General features: G+C 38.0%; 1 protein-coding gene across 1 annotated transcript; it reads right to left on the bottom strand.

The window, feature by feature from the left end:
* Positions 1-765: 765 nt before the first annotated feature.
* LOC140144310 (dynein intermediate chain 3, ciliary-like) lies at positions 766-19,873 on the bottom strand. The gene is made up of 15 exons (XM_072166136.1): positions 19,755-19,873; positions 15,503-15,699; positions 13,930-14,091; positions 12,955-13,073; positions 12,104-12,246; positions 11,170-11,283; positions 10,687-10,826; positions 8,913-9,035; positions 8,016-8,195; positions 7,106-7,149; positions 6,271-6,406; positions 5,371-5,610; positions 4,103-4,252; positions 2,558-2,620; positions 766-1,249 (listed from the first exon to the last, which is right to left on the bottom strand). The coding sequence occupies exons 2-15, from the start codon at positions 15,683-15,685 to the stop codon at positions 1,244-1,246; spliced, it is 1,803 nt and encodes a 600-aa protein (XP_072022237.1). The 5' UTR covers positions 15,686-15,699; positions 19,755-19,873; the 3' UTR covers positions 766-1,243.
* Between the last annotated feature and the right edge of the window lie 344 nt (positions 19,874-20,217).

Below are 20,217 nucleotides of genomic sequence, written 5' to 3'. Positions count from 1 at the left end.
AACTACTTGTTATATCTGAATGAGCTATTGTCATTACAGCATCTATTTGACTTCATAAAGAATAAACATTTGTACATGAATCTGACTGTACACAAGTATTTACAGCTTTGAATATTTTCTTCTTTGCACATCAGTTACAGAATATTGTCTAAAATAGTTCCTTTTTTATACTTTTATATAAGTATGCATCAATACAATATATTCTGTAAACTTTTCAATTAGATCATACTTTTGTAACATTTCAAAATGTTCATTGTTTTGTCAGGAATTCCAATGCATTTTCCAAAACATTTTTAAAAATTGTGTATTTTGTTTATTCCATTCAATGGATGAATGGAATCTGACACTACAATGGATATTACCATCATGTAAGCATACTTAGAGTTAGCCTAGTATCAAGACAGTGATTATAATACAGTATAGGCCTACAGAATAGATCCGTCTACTCCCTCAATGAAGTCTTGACAATAGGCTAATTTTGTGTATGCTTACATGAAGGATAGACATAAAATGCTTAATACTCTGCGTGCTAGCCATGCGCTTCAACGGAAAAAGTTCAAGTTTTGAAACATTTTCTCAAAATATCAAGAGCTATCTTAAGAACTACTGAACCAATTGAATGGCTTGTTTGTACTCATTTTAGTGCATTTTTCATGCTGATTCCAAATACAGTCATGAAAATTTACATTTATGAAATTTTTGAATTTAAAAAAAAAATTTGAAACATGTCGTCTGCAGTCGACACCCGCGTGAAGAGAATTAATTTATAGAATTGCACCTAATTTAATGCAATTGTTCAATTCCAAACCAAATTCTACACCCATTGATCAGTGATTCTACACTGATGATCAGTGTGGGCATTACTTACTTTTGCATAACCTGGCTCAAAGGAATTCAACGTTGCTAGTCACTAAAGTGACTATAATCTTATTTACTCGATACACCCACCACTTGATTGAGAGGGATGTTGAGACATCAACACACACAGTGTCTATGGCGTGAAACCTAACATCCCTCTGGTGGGTGTATTGAGTAAAAAGATCTATGTCACAACAAATACTATTGTCAACTTCTTTGTCAGAACCTTCACAAAGTCATCATATTACTGAGCCAATGCAACATTTCTTGCACATACATGAGATGTGGTGTCACAGTTGGTATTTTGGCAGAGAAGAAAATCAGATCTCACAACAGTATTACGAGTTGGCGGAGAAGTACTGACACTGCACCCACTGGCATGATTTTATCTCTGTAAATAAATACAAAATAGAAAAAGAAAATTATTATGTATGATTATCATACAAGTCATGTTATAGTGTTGTGATTCACAAGCCTATTAGCCAGTATGGATTGTATCTACTCCCAAAATATGGAGAAAGGGCTAATTTATCATGTTGTATTATAGAATTATATGTGACATGATGCTACATGATCACGGGGATTGAGTCGGATGTTGCTAATATTGTTTTTGAGATATTGGCCAAAATTGTGTTCAAATTCTTTTGTTTTATATTGATAAATTGCTCATAACTCGGTCACCAGATGTCCGATTTTGATGGGGTTTGCATCAAAACTGCCAGAAAATTATGTAAAAAACTTCTAATTGAAAATTGCCGACATGTGACTTATTCCACTTGATCATTTGTGAAAATTACAGATATGTTGGCAAATTTAATAGATCCAATTGGAACAGAAATCATTCTCATGTCGAGATAATTATTATTATAGTTTGGGTCTTTTTTGTGTCAAATTTCATATATTTTGTCAGTTTTCAGAAACCCGACTGCACATGCCCAGCAAAATCAAAATATTGTAAGTGGGCCCCTGGCTCCACCCTGGATGTATAAGGCAATGTGGATGTAACCTTCAACTCTGGGGCCCAAATAGCTTAAATGGGCCTAAAATAGGCTGATTTTGCAGGAAACAGATCCACCATATTTAATAAGCGATACTCCTGGTGTCAAGAGTAGTCGTCATTGTTAACTGCTGTTGACATTTTTGGCAAGGAGTCTACCACATCTGGCCATTTGGATATTCGGTCTGTTCTGCCATGCCAAATTAATAATTTCTATGTTTAAAAATTATGCATTAGGTATCATTTTGTTGGCATAAAAATAATGAATGGATGAATGAATGAACAAAGGAACAAATGAACTGGGTTTGAGGGTAAGTCTTGAAATAAGCAGACTGGAACCAGGAGCAATTTGTTTTTGAACATTGCTCCTGGTGCACTGGGATTTTACAAGAACCAGGAGCAATTTTTGAAGAAACAGGAGCAAATTTCAAATAGTAAATCCTTTTCTGCAATACAGCATACCAGCACTACTGCATCAAGTACAAAACTGGAACCAGGAGCAATTTGTTGTAGAAAATTGCTCCTGGTTCATGTGAATTTTACAAAGACCAGGAGCAATTGGTGGCTTTACGGGGGCAAATTTTGCTCCCAGCGCCTACTTATTTCAAGGCTTGGTTGAGGGTTGAAGCCCGAAACAATCCGTCGTCGCTAGGGATAAACACATTAGAAGTCATTTTCTACAATCTTATGTGGATATCTCACCTCTGCTTCTTCTTTCTCCCCATTAGCGTCATCAGTCTTTTCAGCTTCCTCTATGATAATGTTCTGCAAAAGAGAAAATATATCACTGTAATAAAATAACCATTTTTACAATTTCTATATTACCTGACATATGTGCTATGTTGAATGTTTTTGTTTTGAGAAATAGCAAATGTTGTGTACCATAAGTAGGTAGATTCACATCATTGATTATAGAGGGAGTCCTTTATAGCATACTAAAATGTATCATCATGGCATGCCATGTGAGTAAAATTTGGCAGTGTACTTTACTGTGTAAACGTATGGTATGGGGGAAATTCAACATTCATTTTAATCCTTTATGAATCCCATGTTGTAAAATCTCTTATATCAGGTTGTATTCACAGATGCCTAAATAACCACACACAAGCAACTGGGCATCATGAAAGCAAAGCGCATTTTAGCTAAAATGGTTTAAAATTTAGCACAGGTTTCAATGGGAAAATGTCAAATCATGCTATATGGCAAGCCATGATTAGGAGGTGAACAAACTTTTTGTGATCCAAAAATTTGCAATGGCCAATGCAAATTTTGGCAATAAAAAGGCGACATACTTTTGGTCATAACTTTGTAATTATTTAACCTGCAGACATGGTTGAACCATCATTTTTTAAAGAAAATTGCCATCTTTCATTTAATTGCATTTTGAAGGAGATATTCTGAAGTTCAAAATTTTATGATTCTACCTACCATAAGAAGAGTTCATACACATCTCAAGGCTTCATTGAGTATGTGTGTATTGATATAGTTAGCTATGAAATTAAATACTTTGTACCTGCTATTTACAGACAGGGTTAGATGTGGGGGTGGGGACAAAGTCGGGAAAGATAAAATAATCCTGGTGTGCATCATTTTTGTCCAGTATACAAATACTGACTACTACGAGAGGCTTGGGTAATAGGCCATTGATGTACTCAAACCATGCTATGACCGAGGCCAAGTGCAGTAAAAGCTACACAGGGGCAGTCTGCCCATGCTTAATATGTTACTTTTCGAGAAGATCACTATAATCAAAGACTGCATTCAAAATACTACTTTGTGTGTGACGTCACTTGTCAATCAAACTGATGATTGATGATTGAAATGTCTGAATGCAGCGGTAAAAGTGTTCCCTATGGTAAATTTTGCAGCATCAAACAAAAATTTGCAATAACATTTTGACAACATGTAATAAAGGTTTTTATAGTTTTTTTTCAAACAAAATGTTTAAAAATGTATTCCAATGACCTTTACATTAAAAGGTTTTAACCAAAAACAAAAAAGTTCAACAACGTTTGTATTTGCTGGAGTATATCACGTTTTTGGCATGAGCTCTTCATTTCTTTCTTTAAAAATACAATATCCCAATTCCTAACCTCCATTGCCAGATATTACGCTACAGTATAACAAAGGTCTCAATGTGACTGGGCAATTCCCCGACCAGTCAGAATTTTTAGTGACCGTAAAATTTGTTGCACCTGTTACAAAATTACTACAATGATTTAGATAAAAAATTCATTGTGGACTCACATCTTCTGCTTGTTTATTGTCTTCTTCAGCTTTCATCTTCTCCTTCTGTTTATCTCTCTTCTTCTTATCAGCATTAATCATTGAGAAGAAATCTTCCTCTGCCTTAGCCACCAGATCTTCTTCTTCAAAATCACCAGCATTCTCATCATCCTTAAAGGGAAAAAAAGCAATATGTCGGAGTGATGATAGATATTTATTATAATTAGTCAATAGAACCATGTTAGTTTGATCTTTCCATGGCCCATTGATGCTTGGTCGATCCTTATTATTTATGAAATCAAGTAACTGTAATAACATACGAATGTTTGCTTGTAATGATAATGACCAATACAAATTTACCACTAATTCTGATAAATTAGTTGATAGTTCATTAATTACAAGCATCGAAGCAGCACTTACGGTTGATCCAAAGATCAAACAAATTTGGTTCCAGTGCCTTAATCAGAAATGACAATATACAACAACATAAACAACTCGAGGGTTGAGAGCCAGAAAGCATAAACTAACAATCACCTGCTCCCACAAAATGAGCATAAAGTCGCTAGGGCACTATAGAAGAAACAGTCCATTAATCATGACCAAATTCTATAGAAAACAAAAGATATTGTGGAGGAAATATTGATTTTTTTAGACAAAAGCAAGGAGCAAACTTTATGCTCATTTTGTGACAGCTGGTCATAGTGAGTTACGGCTTTCTGGTTCTGAAGAAATCATTCACAGAACAAGTTATCCCTACCTCAATACCAGACAGGGCACAAACCATTTTTCTTGCAGAGGAATTAACTGCACCTTCATCTTACTGCATTCAAGCAGCACATTTTCAAATCCAATTCAGGATTTGTTGGATACTCCAGTTATACTGCAGTGTGGCAGTCCTTCCACTGTTTCCATGATTTTCAGATTTAGAAATCTGAATAAACATTGACGTCTTGTTCGTCAATTTTATAAATTGTCAACAGCAGAAATAGAATATTTCCACTGCAGAATTCTATTCACTAAATTACATTACCCTAGCTATAGTATTTGAGCTTATTTGGCAAGGTCCTTCATCAGCAGTGCCCAATTGCTTCTGATGATCGCATAAAAAGAACTGGGTCACACAATGGTGCATGGATTACTCGGCGAATGAGGTGCCGATGTGATGATGACATGATTCAAATGGCCAATCAGAACCCCACTTCTGTAAACAGTGCCAAATCAGCAGACCGCTGAAGAACCTTGCCAAAAACTATAGCAATAATTGAATTAATTATTTTTTCTTTGTTTACCTCTCCCTGTGCACTCTGACCAGCCCTCTTCAGTCTCAGCTCTCTCTGTCTTGACTCCAAGATCTTCTCTCTTTTAGTCTCTCTCTCAAACATTGCTGTGACAAGCGCCTTCTCATTTCTCTGCATGGTACAAAGGCTATTGGAGAGTTCTAGCAGCGTTGTGGTGCCTGTGTGTGAGCCTGCTGCTATCAATCTGCCTTGATCCTGCACTCTTAGACAATGTAGAGCTTCATCACATACCTATAATAATAAATTTTAATTATAATAACAGTACATTAATAAGCAACAGCGAGGTTCCACGAAAAGTGAGTATAATAACCCTCCCCCACTGAGTTAACACTTCTCTAGTCCATATGCAAGAATTATAATGTTCCAACAGGCATACCGTAAAACCTCGTCTACAAGCATATATAGTGTTTTTGATGAAAACTAAATTAATACGATACATGCGTAAATATGCCAATACAATAGATTGGTCTTACAATAATACTTCTTTGTATATGCTTGGATCATTGACATTCAAATGCATCACTTTGTCATGCTGCAAGACTCAACAACCATGCTATATGCCCCAGTAACCTGCTGCATTAGATACCAGTTTTAAGTATGTTGCGTAATAAAAAAACATTAAGGTAGTAAGCCTTACAACTGTTTCGCATCTAAATCACACTGGGCTATTCCAGTTAAAATCCATACGCCCCCGTATGGAAGACACATCCTTAATCTCCCACACAGGGGGTGTAGATTTCAAGTGAAGTCACCCATGCAGGTAACCCCATTTTGAAAATCACACTCCTTGTGTGGAAGATCCATACACCCCTCTTCCATATGGGGTATAAGGATTTCAATGGAACAGTCCATTGTTGCTTCAAAAGCCTACCACCAAGCACTAAGACTCACCTGTAAACTAAGTGTAGGATCGTTTTGTTTGAAGAGATAATCCCATACATCTAATGTACCATCCATCTTGGTTGTGAAGAATACCGACGGTCTGATAGGACTCCAACAACCATCTGTCATGTATGACATGTGATACCTATACAAATAATAGCAAAAATAAAGAAATAATGGTTCTGGTTATATGAATAAGTTTGTCTTTAACTTCTTCCAGACTATTCTTAAAGAGGAAGCCCCACTAGAGCAGTTCTTCTGGGGTGAACCAAACCTGCCTGGTTATCAAATTAATCAGTGAATTCAGTCTCTGAATTTAATGGTGCTAATTGATGTTTTAATGTTATTGAATCAAGTACCTGTCAAATTCAGAGATAACCTTGTCACTGATTAATTTGATAACCAGACAGGTTTGGTTCACCCCAGAAGAACTGCTCTGGCGGGACCCCCTCTTTAATCAATCAACAATTTGGCATTATCTATTCCAGCACCAGTGACACCTCATTAATTTCCCTGGACCTTTGGATGCATTAATTGAAATAGGTATTAGCATTATACTTCCAAAAAATCAGTATTATAAAAAATCAGGACTGTAGTGGTAGATTTCTTGCCCTTCCAGTCAATATAGGCCTAATCCTACCCAAGAAAATAGGCATGAGGTGTCACTGGAGTTGGAGCAGTAAAAGTATTCAACTTCCTTTGGATTTTATTGGTCTGGGCAACACTATGGCCATATCTCTGTATTCGTAAGTATTTGAATTTTGATCGATATTAGACTCATTTAGCTTGATCGCATCAGAATGGTGATTTTTATTCAAAAAAGATATATAGCAGTTCAACTTACTTTGTCCACATAATGGATGATTCCCTGATATCTTCTGACCAAATCTAATACAAAAACAAATATAAATTAATGTAAGAACAAATATTGTCACATATTTTTACTGCTTTTACAATTTTTTGAATATATCCAGGCATTACCTGCAATTAAATTTTGTACTCTGTACCCTGCGATATTGCCGAAGTTTTCCAACAGTGGAATTTAAATTTATGAGGAAGAACAAGAAAGTGAGTAGAAACAATATTTATAAACATCATGGAATGTTAGAAACTCAATCTATACCTGGCTTTTGATTGGGCAGTAATCAATGAAAAATCCTCATACGTAAGAATTTTCGGTAAAATTACCCAATGGGGTGCAACTTGCTAGACTTGAGTCCAGTCCTCGTTTACGGAGTTTAGGGTTAGGGGTTATGGTTGGGTAGGGCAGTCTTGTAATAAGACTAGCCGAGTTGCACCCTATTCGGCAATCGCTCCGAATTTTCAGAGGAATGTTCTGCACACAGTAAATACTGGCATCCACTTAGATTGATTGTATAAAACTTGGAATGCTTCACCTGACATCATCTGTCACTCAAATTGACCTAATAAATCACTGGATCTGGGCATCCCTTGCGTACAGATACTTGCCACGTCCCCTCAGACGCAATAATCCTGAGTTTATCGCTGCCAGCAACTATATATAGGCGTTAAACAAGATTTTTACTCATAAAAATTATACAGATTATGAAACTGACCAGAGTAAGTTTTAAGAGATGCAATAAATTAACAACTGCAAAGCATAAGAAAATGTATTTTCTTGGATTTGCCAAAAACATTAATTTTCTGCTCAAGAATTTTCTACTGATGACTTTAGCACTCATATTCTTGAAATGCCTCAAACATCACAAAATTTGATAACATCACACACTTACCCTAGCTGTCCAATCTCCCACCGTGAGGAAGTTCTTAGGGAAGAAGGGATTTCTCTGCAGTGAATACACAGGACCTATGTGCTCCTTGTAGATAGCAACAATCTTCTCGGGCGGTGTCTTCGCTTTACGATTACATGAGATGATGGTACCTTGTTCTGTTCCAACCATGAACTTTGTTGGCTGTGGAGAAAGGTATACACAAAAAAATACATTCATCAGAAAGGTTTTTTTAAAAGAATATCAAGGGGTACCTCGTTTACCAATGAATGGTATAAATCAAGGAAGGCATTTTTTAAAACTTCACATATGCTGATTAAGGATTTACTGAACATTTCTGAAAATGTTGTTAGTCTGTAATCTACACCAATACTATGAGACAAAATTTAAAAAAAAAATTCTAAATATATCACTTTTAATTTTACTGTTCCTAATACATTAAAGACTGGTCCTTAATGTGGATTTAAAAACAATTCATTAAACATACAAATAGAAACTCTGATACTTAAATCTGTCACAGAATCCCACAACCTGAAAATATATATGTGACACGATCTGGTCCATGGGGGCCAAAGGAGGCATTTTTGAAAATTGAGTTACTGTAATTATTACATTATACGTACAATAGGCTATCATTAACTGAAAACACCAAAGGTCTAGCATACTTTGTTCTAAAGTTATGAAGTTTTTTGATGTCTATTTTCTTAAGTATTTTATTGTTTTTTAACTCCATATTTTAGCTTTATCTCAGTTTCAAATTTGCCACCTTTGGCCCCCATGGACCAGATCGTGTCACATTTGAAGTATATAATAACTTGGATAGCCTTTGAACTTTACCCTCTATCCTAGCAGCATAATACTGTCAACATCTGACTTTTATACAAAGACTTATTGACTTACAATAGTAGGTTCATACTCGAGTGCAATAACTCCATGAGCATTCTCCATCTTGCCCTTCTTGGTAGGATCCATCACCAATTTCTCTGTTGGTTCTCCTAGTTTCCTTGTGTCCCACCAAAGAACCTTTTTATACAAAATAAACAGAAAAACATTACAGCATTGAACAACATGTGTGACTACTTGTAGAGCAGAAAGGAATTTATTGTTTAAATCATAAGTTTGGATGCCCAATCTCTAGCCTAGTCTAGATCCATGAGGCATCTGAACATGGTATAATCAATTAAGATGGTGCTATCTACTCTCACATACCTGGTGCTACCACAGAATTAAAACCAGAGAACCAGGATTCGGCCGCCATCTTGATACAGGCATGGAGCAAAAATTGGGGGTATTCGGTTTCCCTCGGAATGCGCTCGAGGCATTCTTTGTCATGCATGCGTGACATGAGATAATGGGCGCATTTGAGAGACGCACTTGATGTGACCTGCACGCGAGTACCAAGACGCTACAGATGAGACACAGAATTGTTTTGCGGCGAGTGTACGTGGCGGTATAGGGAGTCCCGGTTCTCCTTCTCTAATTCTGTGGGTGCTACACAAAGCAGGTATAATTTAATGAATTTGCTTCACCATTACCAGGTGATTACTGCCATTGTAATTTGCACAACATACATTGAAAATGCTAACATGTTGTGTTCTACTTTCATGCATGTAAAGACTGCTTTTTTAACCCTTATTCAAAATCTGTTTTTCTCAACAGCTTAAAATGGTTGAATCGTTGGTTTTTCTTCAAAATATTCACCTGTCTACCATTGTTCATACTTTAGATTGATAGCACACAAAAGAAGTTTTGTTGTTTTCATCTTACTATAAATAGGCTAATGTTGTATGTATGAAGATCGAAAGGCTCCGTCAGTTTGGATCCAAATGTCGCCAAATTCATACGGGAGATCGAGGAATATACGGAAATGGACTGAACTTTATTTGGTTGAAATCGGTCAAGAATTGGCTGCAAAACAGTGAAAATATGGGTAAAAACGAGGTTTTTGTTATGAAAATCAGTTGCCAGCCTACGCGTCACTGCAGCTGGCCGGCAGCGGCGTCGGGCGCCGCAGCATGTAATGCGCATTTACGCCAATGCGCTGCAGAACGGCGCAGAGCCGCGATGATTTTGCGAGCCAGAGACCAGTGGACATGGACGGGTCACGGGATTATGAACACGTCCGCGAGACACGCTATGAGAGGACGTAATAAATACGGGAAAAAGATATGTGTTGTATAATTCTTCCTGTTATAGTGAACGCTCCCATTTACTCATCTAGCGGGGACCCGCGCGAAGCGCGGGTATCCCGCTAGTTTCTTAGAAATGATGCAATGTTGGTAAAAAATACAATTTAATTGAGGGCAGTATTATCCGGCAAATTTCATGTTCATTCCAGCAAAATTACATCATACAGCTGGCCTCAGGGTGAACAATGTTAACTACAGGCACAATGTGAGTTTTGAAAATTGCAAAATTGTAGGTAGGACACAAATTAATGTTTTTCTTCTATATCCGAGCTGTTACACAGACCCCCCCCCCAAAAAAAAACCACCCAATTTTGCATTTTTTTGATTCACAGGGTTCCATCCCACAGATTTTCAATTTAAAAATCCCATGACTTACGATGACTGAATCATGACAAAATTCCAATCCAGACCTGAATATAGCTAATAATTATGTCATACAATTATACACCAAGCTTTTACGTTTTCCAGATATAGTCCTCACATACCTGTCCATCTGTGGAGGCTGAGAAGCATTCTGTTCCTGTCTTGGATTGTAACCAGATGGTTTTGTACACAGGATCATGATGACTGTGTTCTACAGGTGACATCTCAACAGCCTGAGATCCTTTCCTTGTGTCCCAAAAAGCTGGTCAAAAGAAATATCAAGAAAATTATGAAATCCTTCCTTTCCGAAACGGACAAATGAATTAAACTATTTGAAAATAGAATTATAGTAGGTTGTCTTGTTGTTACTGTGAGCATCTATGCCTAACCCATAGGCCTCTGCACGTTTTACAATAAATTATAGCAATGTCAGTATGAAAAAAAAACCCACCTTTTTCCATTCCGCCATTTTAAAAATTTACTGATGGGTCTATATTGTTGTCATTATGCCATTGGCTATTAGAACACTATGTGGATTCTGACAATGCTGCCCTAGGGGATATTATTGGGGTTTGACAATACAGTCTAGCTTTCTTATAACATACCTATTTGACCATTATAGCAACCTCCAATCAGTACATGTACATCTTTGGGGTTATATTCCAGGCACACTAACGGTGAAACTGGTTTGAGTGTCATCTCTGGCTTATTGGGATTCTCTGTCAAAACATAATAAATTCATTGAATTAGTTGCATGGCATCAAAAAAAGAAAGAAAGAATGATCGGATTATGAAACTTGGCTACACAGCTTCCCGTTTCAAAATCTTTGGTACAACATGAATTGTAAAACACAAACACACACATACTAAACATATGCAAGACAAATTTTTATGATTACTTTCTTGGTTGGAAAAATCACAAATGATCTAGAGGTCACATATTCTTAAAAGCCAGCAACTGTTTCAGATGTTTAGAGTTTCCTGTGTTATCCTGTGATATGCTAATCCTACATGTCCTACCAATTGATGCTGGCAAGTGGCAATTGAAAAGTGCTTTTCTAAAACTCGCTCATGCACCCCACAATCTTACTCATTTATTTTGTTGGGTCATAGTGTAATGAAGTATTGTTTATAAAATCTGTGGAATGTATCCACAATGGACAATTCCAGTTGAAATCCATACACCCCATATGACATGGAAGGCATGACCTTAATCTTCCACCTAAAGTTAATTTCAAATAAGGTTACGTGAAAGGGTAACTCCAATTTTAATCTCCCTGTGTGGGAGATAAAGGTAATGCCTTCCATAGGAGGTGCATGGATTTCAAGAGTTCAGATACAGAACATAATAAACACCAATTGGGATACTGATGTTCATCACATTTTCCATAAAAATGGATACATTGTGCATGGGATATCCGATATCAAGCACTGCAGCAAAATGAAAACAACCGGGTAGGTTGGTACTCAGTCAGTGCTGGCAAATTTTACCAGCAGGTAGCTCAATATCAATCAATTCCTCACACTGTTAACGCTCACCTATATCCCATATGTATGAGTCCAGGCTAGTGTCTGCTGATGACCTCTGGAATTCTAGGTTTGAGTAAGCTACGGCAAGTTTCCTTGCTCCATCTGGGTACCATGACAAATGTGTGGCAGTTCTCTTGATTTCATTTGGGTCTCTGAAATTGCAGACACAATATACAAATGCAGGGTGAAATTTATACACAGAATTCTCCTAATTGACTAAACTAGATGCAAGTGGTGTCTGTCAAAATTTGGGGAACAGGCTATTATAGTAGGGTGTTTAGACTGGTGTTTAGACTGGCATCTCTGAATTGTTGCAATCATGCTGTGGTTATAGCTTAAACAAGGGTATGCAGAAGTGATTTAACCAAACATGCTGACTGGCGGATCAATAACCATGACAAACGCATGGTTGACCCATTGGTAATTGAGCATGCAGATTGGATATTTTGCCTTTTCTATGCACTCCATGCACCCTATTTGAAATGGGCTCTTCCAGTTGAAATTCATACACCCCCATGGAAGACATGACCTTAATCTCCCACACAGGGGTGCAGATTTCAAATGGAGTCACCCATTCAGGTAACCCCATTTGAAATTCACACTCCCTGTATGGAAGATTAAGGTCATGTCTCCTATAGGGGATGTAAAGATTTCAACTGAAATAGCCCAATATGCCTTCACAAACCTAAAACATTCACCTTTTTCTATATTTTTCAACACACAAAATCTTGAAGTTTTCTGAAGAATGGTATCAACACACTTTTAGTTACTTGGAAAAAAATATGTTGCTGAAATATTGAGCTCCAGCAACTGGTTCACAGTATATGTAGGGTGTGGGATAGGCTGCTCTAGCCTCTTACCTGAATACATTAATTGTTTTGGCTGATGGGGTCTCCTCACTTTCTTCAATTTCTAACTCTGCAAAGTAATCCTCGTAAATATCGATGGCATTGTTCTGTTTGATGCAGTGCTCCATAATCTGAGGAAATATGAATTCATGAGGAATGTCGCTAAAATGAAATGATATCTACAAGATGTCTGTAACTTACTTATATGGGAGGGGGGGGGAGGGGCTACTTCACAAGGAAAGACAAAATCTTTATTTGTTTTTCCCCATTTTTTCATACATTATACAATTACATTTAATTTGAAATGAACAAAATAATGTGCTACAATTACAGCACCTTTAGCTTTGTTTTTCACAAGGAATTGTATTTACACTCTGTTTCAGAGAAGAACGGCATTCCCTTGCTCAGATTGATGTGAGCACCCTGATGAGCGACATACGCAGAGCTTTGCATTTCCTTCAAGGGCGCCAATCTACCAAAGTTTTCTAAGAATTGGCCAATCAGGTTATCTGTCTGTTGCTATGATTGTCCGACGATTGATTAAGCTAATCAGAACCCCACTTCCATGTTTACGCTCTGCACGCTCTCAAAATGTAAACAACTGCCGTTTTTCTCTGCCAAAAACTGTAAATTCAGTTCATCAAGGTGCATCACAATCATGCGAAAATCAGAATTTCAGAAAAATGATTAAGGACCTTCTCTTGAGCAAATCTTACAGAAGCAAACTGACAGCATGTCTTCCCTGCCTGATTACCTACACCTGGTATCACCATTCTTTTGCATTTTATTGCCAATGCAGCATGTATACTGTGTAAAAATCAAAATTGTCCTTATTGGCTAATTGAATCAAGCTATAAAATATAGTACTTCGTTCACTGCACCAACTGAGTGTCACAGTGAGTGGCCTCAATCCTTTTTCGGCAATAAACAGGGTCGTGTGTCAGCAAGTGACGTTGAAGTATACCCTCCTGAGAACCATCAACTTACCCCTCCCAGTTGCTGTATCGTTGCCATGTACATCTCATCCTTCTCCACCTTCTTGCGATACCTGATGACCTGCTCCACCTCGCTGGGGTTGATATCTTTAGGCCATCCTCCTTCAACATGGTTAATACCTCTGCTGTCTGTTTCAAATCTTTCTGTGTTCACCTAAGAGGGAAAGTTTACAGTTGTTTTACCACAGATTTTACCACTTGATGCATGCATGTTATAGGGATGGATAAAAGTGGAGGTGTAACTTGAATATGATCTCATAAAATGTAGATATTTCATACTACAATTTATATTTTAATATCTACTTTATTGTTCTATTTGACAAGCTTGTGTTGACACTCACATAAATGAATAATAGCCCTCAGGGCCAGATTTACCTTTTTGGGGGCCATGGGCCAGGTCAGAATTTGGAGGCCCCAAACTCACCGCGAGGAAGGCATATGCACTCAAGTGGCCAAGTTTTGGTTTAGACTAAAGGGTGATGGGCATATTTTGTTCCGATTCTACCATGACGTTTTGAAATTCAATTTCAGACTATTTTAGCCCAAGATGAAGGTGAATTCTTCTATGTAATGGGCTAGTGCATGCAAAGCGCAGAAAATGTTTGCATTATTACCATATTTTGGTCCAAAACATTTTGGAGCTAGAAAATGGAACGTGCACATGGCAATTTTGGGGCCCGCAACATTTGGGGGCCCTGGACCCGGGCCCATCTGGCCCAATGGTAAATCCGGCCCTGATACATTGTAGCTCTACCCTTATTCAGAAATCAAATACGACTTTTTCTGGATGAACATCAAAAACCAAAACCATCAAGACATAATATCAAGCACCTAAAATCTTCTTTCAAATGATAATTTCCATGCATTTAGCAAATCTTAATACTAATTATGGCGTGTCCGTCCTCTGTCCGCGCGCTATCGCGTGCGCGTGGCTCACTAACGCGTGCTCGCGGTGCGTATAACGCGAGCGCGCAGTGCGTATCGCGTGTGCGTGGTGCGCTATCGCGTAGTGCTGCGGAGTACCGACGGGCGCAGTGCGAGCATCGGACTAACAGGATTACAGTGACTAACAGGTGCATCTCATCGGACCAATAGGCCTATTTTAAAGACATGATTAACATACCCGTTTGCGTTCACATTTCTCCCGAATTGACGGCCTACATCCAGACACTACTAAAATTTCGGGGTATTTTTGGGTCCTCAGATGTGGTTGCAGGACAGGGTTTGGAAGAGGCGAACGATGGGTTTTCAGATTATAGGTTCCGAAGTAAGCGTCACAGCTACAAAACAGAGTTGATAGTTGTGTCTTAATCATTGAGAGACATATATCGTATAGGTCAGGACAAGTATTATAGGTAACGGGCACATGGGTAACGGGCGTTGGGTAATTAGAGATAGGCCTATCACGAGAACCGCCCAACCCGAGAACCGCGAAATCTAGTTATATATAATTTAAGACAAGATCTCACATTACACAACATTAATAAGATGCTATGTTCAAAAGTTCAAAAAAATGATTTTTTTCATGTATCAATCACAAAACCATTGAAATTGTACATGCTTACCTCATGTTCTGACATTTCCTGGACACATTGTATCCCTCTGTCCACTGGATTTTTCTCCACAAAATTCTGTGTGAGGCTTTCATCTGGCAAGATGTCGACATGAAGCTCTGCCGGCCTGTCAGAGAAGTTGCATTGTCGCCCAAACTCATTCCTCTTCTTCGTGTACACATACACAATCTCCATTTTTCACCCTTCCCCTAAAAAATATAAAATTGTAAACATGGATGAATCAGGATCCTGGTATAATGTACCCAGAAATTACAGCAACTGGACCAAACAATGGTTAACAGTGCCAAAGGCATTGCACTGGCTCAGGTTACCATACCTCATAAAAATAAGTAATCCAGAGATGTTATTGGTTAATAACACCAGCAACCAGCATCTGATTTAAAGGTATTGAAACGGGACCCCCAGTAAGCCTACTATATATTGAAAAGCATTAGTTTAAGCTTCCTTCTCTCCATGATTACAGTCGGCAGTGCTCAGCATATTTTTATTATATTTTCGTATCTTTTTATTTCAACTTTTATTTATTTGCTGTTGCGTACTTATTTTGCAAGTCGCGGCGGCATTAAAACATGCGTACGTGCAGCGATCACCGCAAATCGTGTGACCCAAATTTGCTTGCGTGATTCAGAAGAAAAATGAGGACTGTGATCATTGGAACGTGCCACTTGCGGCCCAGACTTTGTGTCTGACAGTCATGTTTTTACATCCATTAGCTACTTGCGGTTCCGCCATTATGCACTATGTGCGGGGAGAGCCTCGAACTGGCAGCATACATGAATGGGAATTGAACTAGTCATAACGTTCTGTGTAAGGTTACATAATTCTTCCTTTCATGTATGCTGCCAGTTCGAGGCTCTCCCCTATACACATATAGTGCATAATGGCGGAACTGCAAGTAGCTTAATGGCTACAACTTCCGCCTGACAACCTGCTAACCATTAATTTGGATCAGCAACAACATGAGTTTTGTGTCAAGATTTATGATTTCTTTTTATCTGACTGATATTGTTTTGTTATTAATTTTTGTATGATTTATAACTAGCGGAATGCCCGTGCTCTGCACAGGCCTCCGCTAGTTGAGTAAACGGGAGTGGTTACTAAAACGGAAAGAATTGCTGAACAGATTACATGATGATGATAGAGACTTTTATAGGCCTAGAACCTAAATGGCATTTAATACCACGCCGAATTGCTATTTTATTACGAAAATACCCTCTTTCTTTCTTATTCTTTATTATTTTTGCTTCCTTCCTACTGTACTCTTACGATATTAGTCTTCGTAGGCCTAATCCTGTTATCCCATCCAGTGGCGCGCGGCGTGTACGCCGACCCGCTACGACGGTGCGCTTTCTGCTACAGATGTGGACGCGTTGGTTGGCATAGCCTGTAAACAAACAGCCGCTATTGCCCGAAAAACTCACTTTTTTACTGTTTTTGCAGCCAATTCTTGACCGTATTCAACCAAATAAAGTGCAATGCATTCCCCGTATATTCTTCAATCTCCTGTATAAATTTGTCGACATTGGGATCGAAACTGATGGAGCCTTTCAATCTTCATACCCACATAGTCACATACAACATTCACCTATATTTTTATAGTAAGATTGTGATTTTCTGATCACGAAAAGACTTGGAAAAGTGAGTGCGGATGAATCTGACCGAGTATTCATTTTTATGGAGTGATCAGGTTTTTGGCTTGAATCGTGTTTATTTTTGTACTTTTTATTTTATAATTTTGGATGTTGGTTTTTGCAAATTTTATACTGATTTTAAGTGAAGAAAATTGCTGCGGCAGAATTGGTGTGAAAATTGCTGCGGCAGAATTGGTGTGCAAATTGCCATTTTGTTTTATTATTTTTCATCGTCACTGTGTATGTTCAGCACTACGGTACATCTTAATATTCATGTACAATGAAATAATGAGTAGGGCGGGCTCCGGGCCGGGTTTCTTCTTCGTCTTACGTAACAGTATTGTTCTCCAAAAAAACCCGGAAGCTTGTTGTCTGGCGCTCTAGCTAAAATACAGCAAGAGAAAATGTAAGATATAGTAAATGTAAACCTGTATTTTAGCTACAGTATCTCAAGCTAGTTTGGGTGTGTAAATCCTGGGGTGTAAATTCACTGGGTGTGTAAATTTAAGATTTGTGTACAAAGTATAGGCCATGTGGGCAAAATCTGGGTGTGTATTTACAAATTTGGGTGTATAAAACACACTCCCTACACGGCTGGCTGCCTACGCCCTTGCATCCACCGACCGACCTCGTTGAATTCACCGTATGCCCGTACTGATACATGTGACACAGCTAAAATAATCCACGAAATCAGGGATCATAAAAGCGTTTAAAAAATTCAAAATAAGGAAGTCAGTAAACTCAATGGCGAGCGGTCCGAATTTTGTCAGCCATACATGCGTGGACGTGGTGAACAGAACTAGGGCATCCTCGGCGATCCTGACTTTTAGACCACCCGAGCTAAATACTTAGGTTAAAACCGCTAATTTATCAAATTAAACTTTCTCAAAAAGGTTTTAACTTGCTTTCAACTGTACACACGCATTACCTGTTATTTCGTCGAACATTACAAGCTTTATTTTGTTCCAAAATTCACGTTTTATAGAGATATTTTTGACGTTAAGGGGTACTACACCCTGCCCAATTTTGCGTCTATTTTGCATTTTTCTCAAAATTTAGAGAGGATTGATGACAAGTAAAATATGTATATTATAGGGGCAAGGTCAGGACTACAACTACTGCACTGGAAATTTTATTTCTGCGCAGACTTTCATCAAAAAGATTCTGCTAGCAAAATTCCCCAAAACACCATTTTGGTGGTGTTTCTAGATCTTAGTCTCATGATGATAGCAGCTTTTTTTAATGGAACTGCTATTTATGGAACTGCTATATGGTCAAGTGAAGAATAAGCCCTTTCGCAATTTCAGATCATGGTGCATCATGGGTAATATTTGCCGATAAAATTGGAGATAAACACGATGAGGCTTCTGTACATTTCCAATGCGGTGAACTGTGCCGTTTGCATAAAAACATCTTGTACTGGGATTTTGCCAATTATTTTGTCTTTATTTCTTCATGATATCAATATATTTAATCAAATATAATGTATCATGAAGAAATAAAACAAAATAATCGACATAATTCCAGTACAGTTCACCGCATTGAAAATGCACAATAGCCTCCTCGTGTTTATCTCGTTGAAGAACTGTATGCGATGTCTGAGCATGCGCAGTTGCAATTTCCCGAAATTGCGAAAGGGCTTATAGAAAACATATTTATGTAGGTTTCCTTGACCATGTGACCAGCCTGTACCAATCTGTTCTTTTAAATTTCTATGTAAATATCCATTGTGTTTGGGCCCCGGTCTAGGCGAATTTGGCTGGCTATAGCCAAAATATTAAATTCTCGATCATGAGAGCCAACTTGGGTATGCACAGTTATTTGCGCCGAGCGTACTACGCAAATACTGGCGCTTACGGCGCAAACACAGCTTTTGAGAATTGACCATTCACACGGTCGTTGGCAAGGTCAAGGTTCGGTCATGCAGGTCAGCGATCGTGTTATTCTATGAAAATGCACGCTGACGCAGAAGGTGCATCCTCTCATGAATGATCGAGAAATTGTTATTTTGGCTACAGCAAATGTGTTAGGTTTGCCTCTCATCATCATCATGCTCATACCTACTTTTGACCTTGTTTTTTACCGCATAATTTCCCTCATTTATCGAAGCCCTGCCCTCTTTCCACATGTTTCCAATACATTTTAACCTTGACTCCAAAGTGTTTGGCACCTTTTTAACCATGTAACCATGATGTAAAACTAAACTTTGATGCAAAAGTAAAAAGTTAAATACCGTGCACAATGCGTGTAGTCCTTTTTGGGTGGTCTAGACTCTAGTACTAATTCAGGATCGCCGCATTCTCTCAGTTTTCTTCACCATTTTCCTTCATCTTTTTTCTAATCTGTCTCCTTCTTTTCTCTATCTTACCCTTCTCTCTCTCTCCTTTCCATGCCCCCCTCCAGGCGCCAGCTCTGTCTTTCTCATACCCAACCAATTTTTAATACATGACCAAAGGTGCCAAGGCTGACGAATTCGGCAGTTTTCTTGCGACTCGTAATTTCAATTTAGAAAAAAAAAACCTTAACATACACCTTACTTTTACATATTTAGGCAATGGTGTGATTCTTAAATGTCTCGTTAACCATTCCTTTTAAAAATACTCTACACACACCTGTAAATTGGTTGAATTTGCGTGACAAATGCTCTTCAAAATAGTCACATACGTACGTACGGATTCCATAAACTTCCTATGCAAATCGTTGCTAAGGCTTGTGCGCATGCGTGGAGGTTAACTTGACGGCTCGTTCTAAAATTAAGATCTTTTAACATAATATATTTGGTTAGTAATCTTTTATAATGTACAATTGTTGTTTTAAATATATTTTTTTCGTATTTAAATATATTTTATGTCAAAAATTGTGGCAGTTTTTGTTTATTGTAAATATTTTTTCAGCTGTAAAAGATTTGTGACAATGCCAAATTGAAAATTCAAGATGTCAGCGCCCAGTACTGTTGAAAATATTTTGAGCCAATTCAGGTTTGTATATATTGTAAACTCACATTTTCAGGGAAGGTAATGAAATGATGAGTGTTTAAGTAAGAGCTCCTGTACTGGAGCTTGTGTCAACTTGAGT

This window comes from Amphiura filiformis, unplaced genomic scaffold (assembly GCF_039555335.1).
Source record: "Amphiura filiformis unplaced genomic scaffold, Afil_fr2py scaffold_49, whole genome shotgun sequence".
Taxonomy (NCBI): domain Eukaryota; kingdom Metazoa; phylum Echinodermata; class Ophiuroidea; order Amphilepidida; family Amphiuridae; genus Amphiura; species Amphiura filiformis.
This window is presented reverse-complemented; position numbering and strand designations above follow the sequence as displayed.

What these genes read in the sequence shown, in the direction of transcription:
- LOC140144310 (XM_072166136.1), bottom strand. Translation starts at nt 15,685, where the DNA reads ATGGAGATTGTGTATGTGTACACGAAGAAGAGGAATGAGTTTGGGCGA. An exon ending in TCATCCATTATGTGGACAAA is followed by an intron (nt 6,407 to 7,105) that starts GTAAGTTGAACT and finishes TTATTTGTATAG; the next exon opens with GTATCACATGTCATACATGA. An exon ending in ATCCTACACTTAGTTTACAG is followed by an intron (nt 5,611 to 6,270) that starts GTGAGTCTTAGT and finishes TTATTATTATAG; the next exon opens with GTATGTGATGAAGCTCTACA.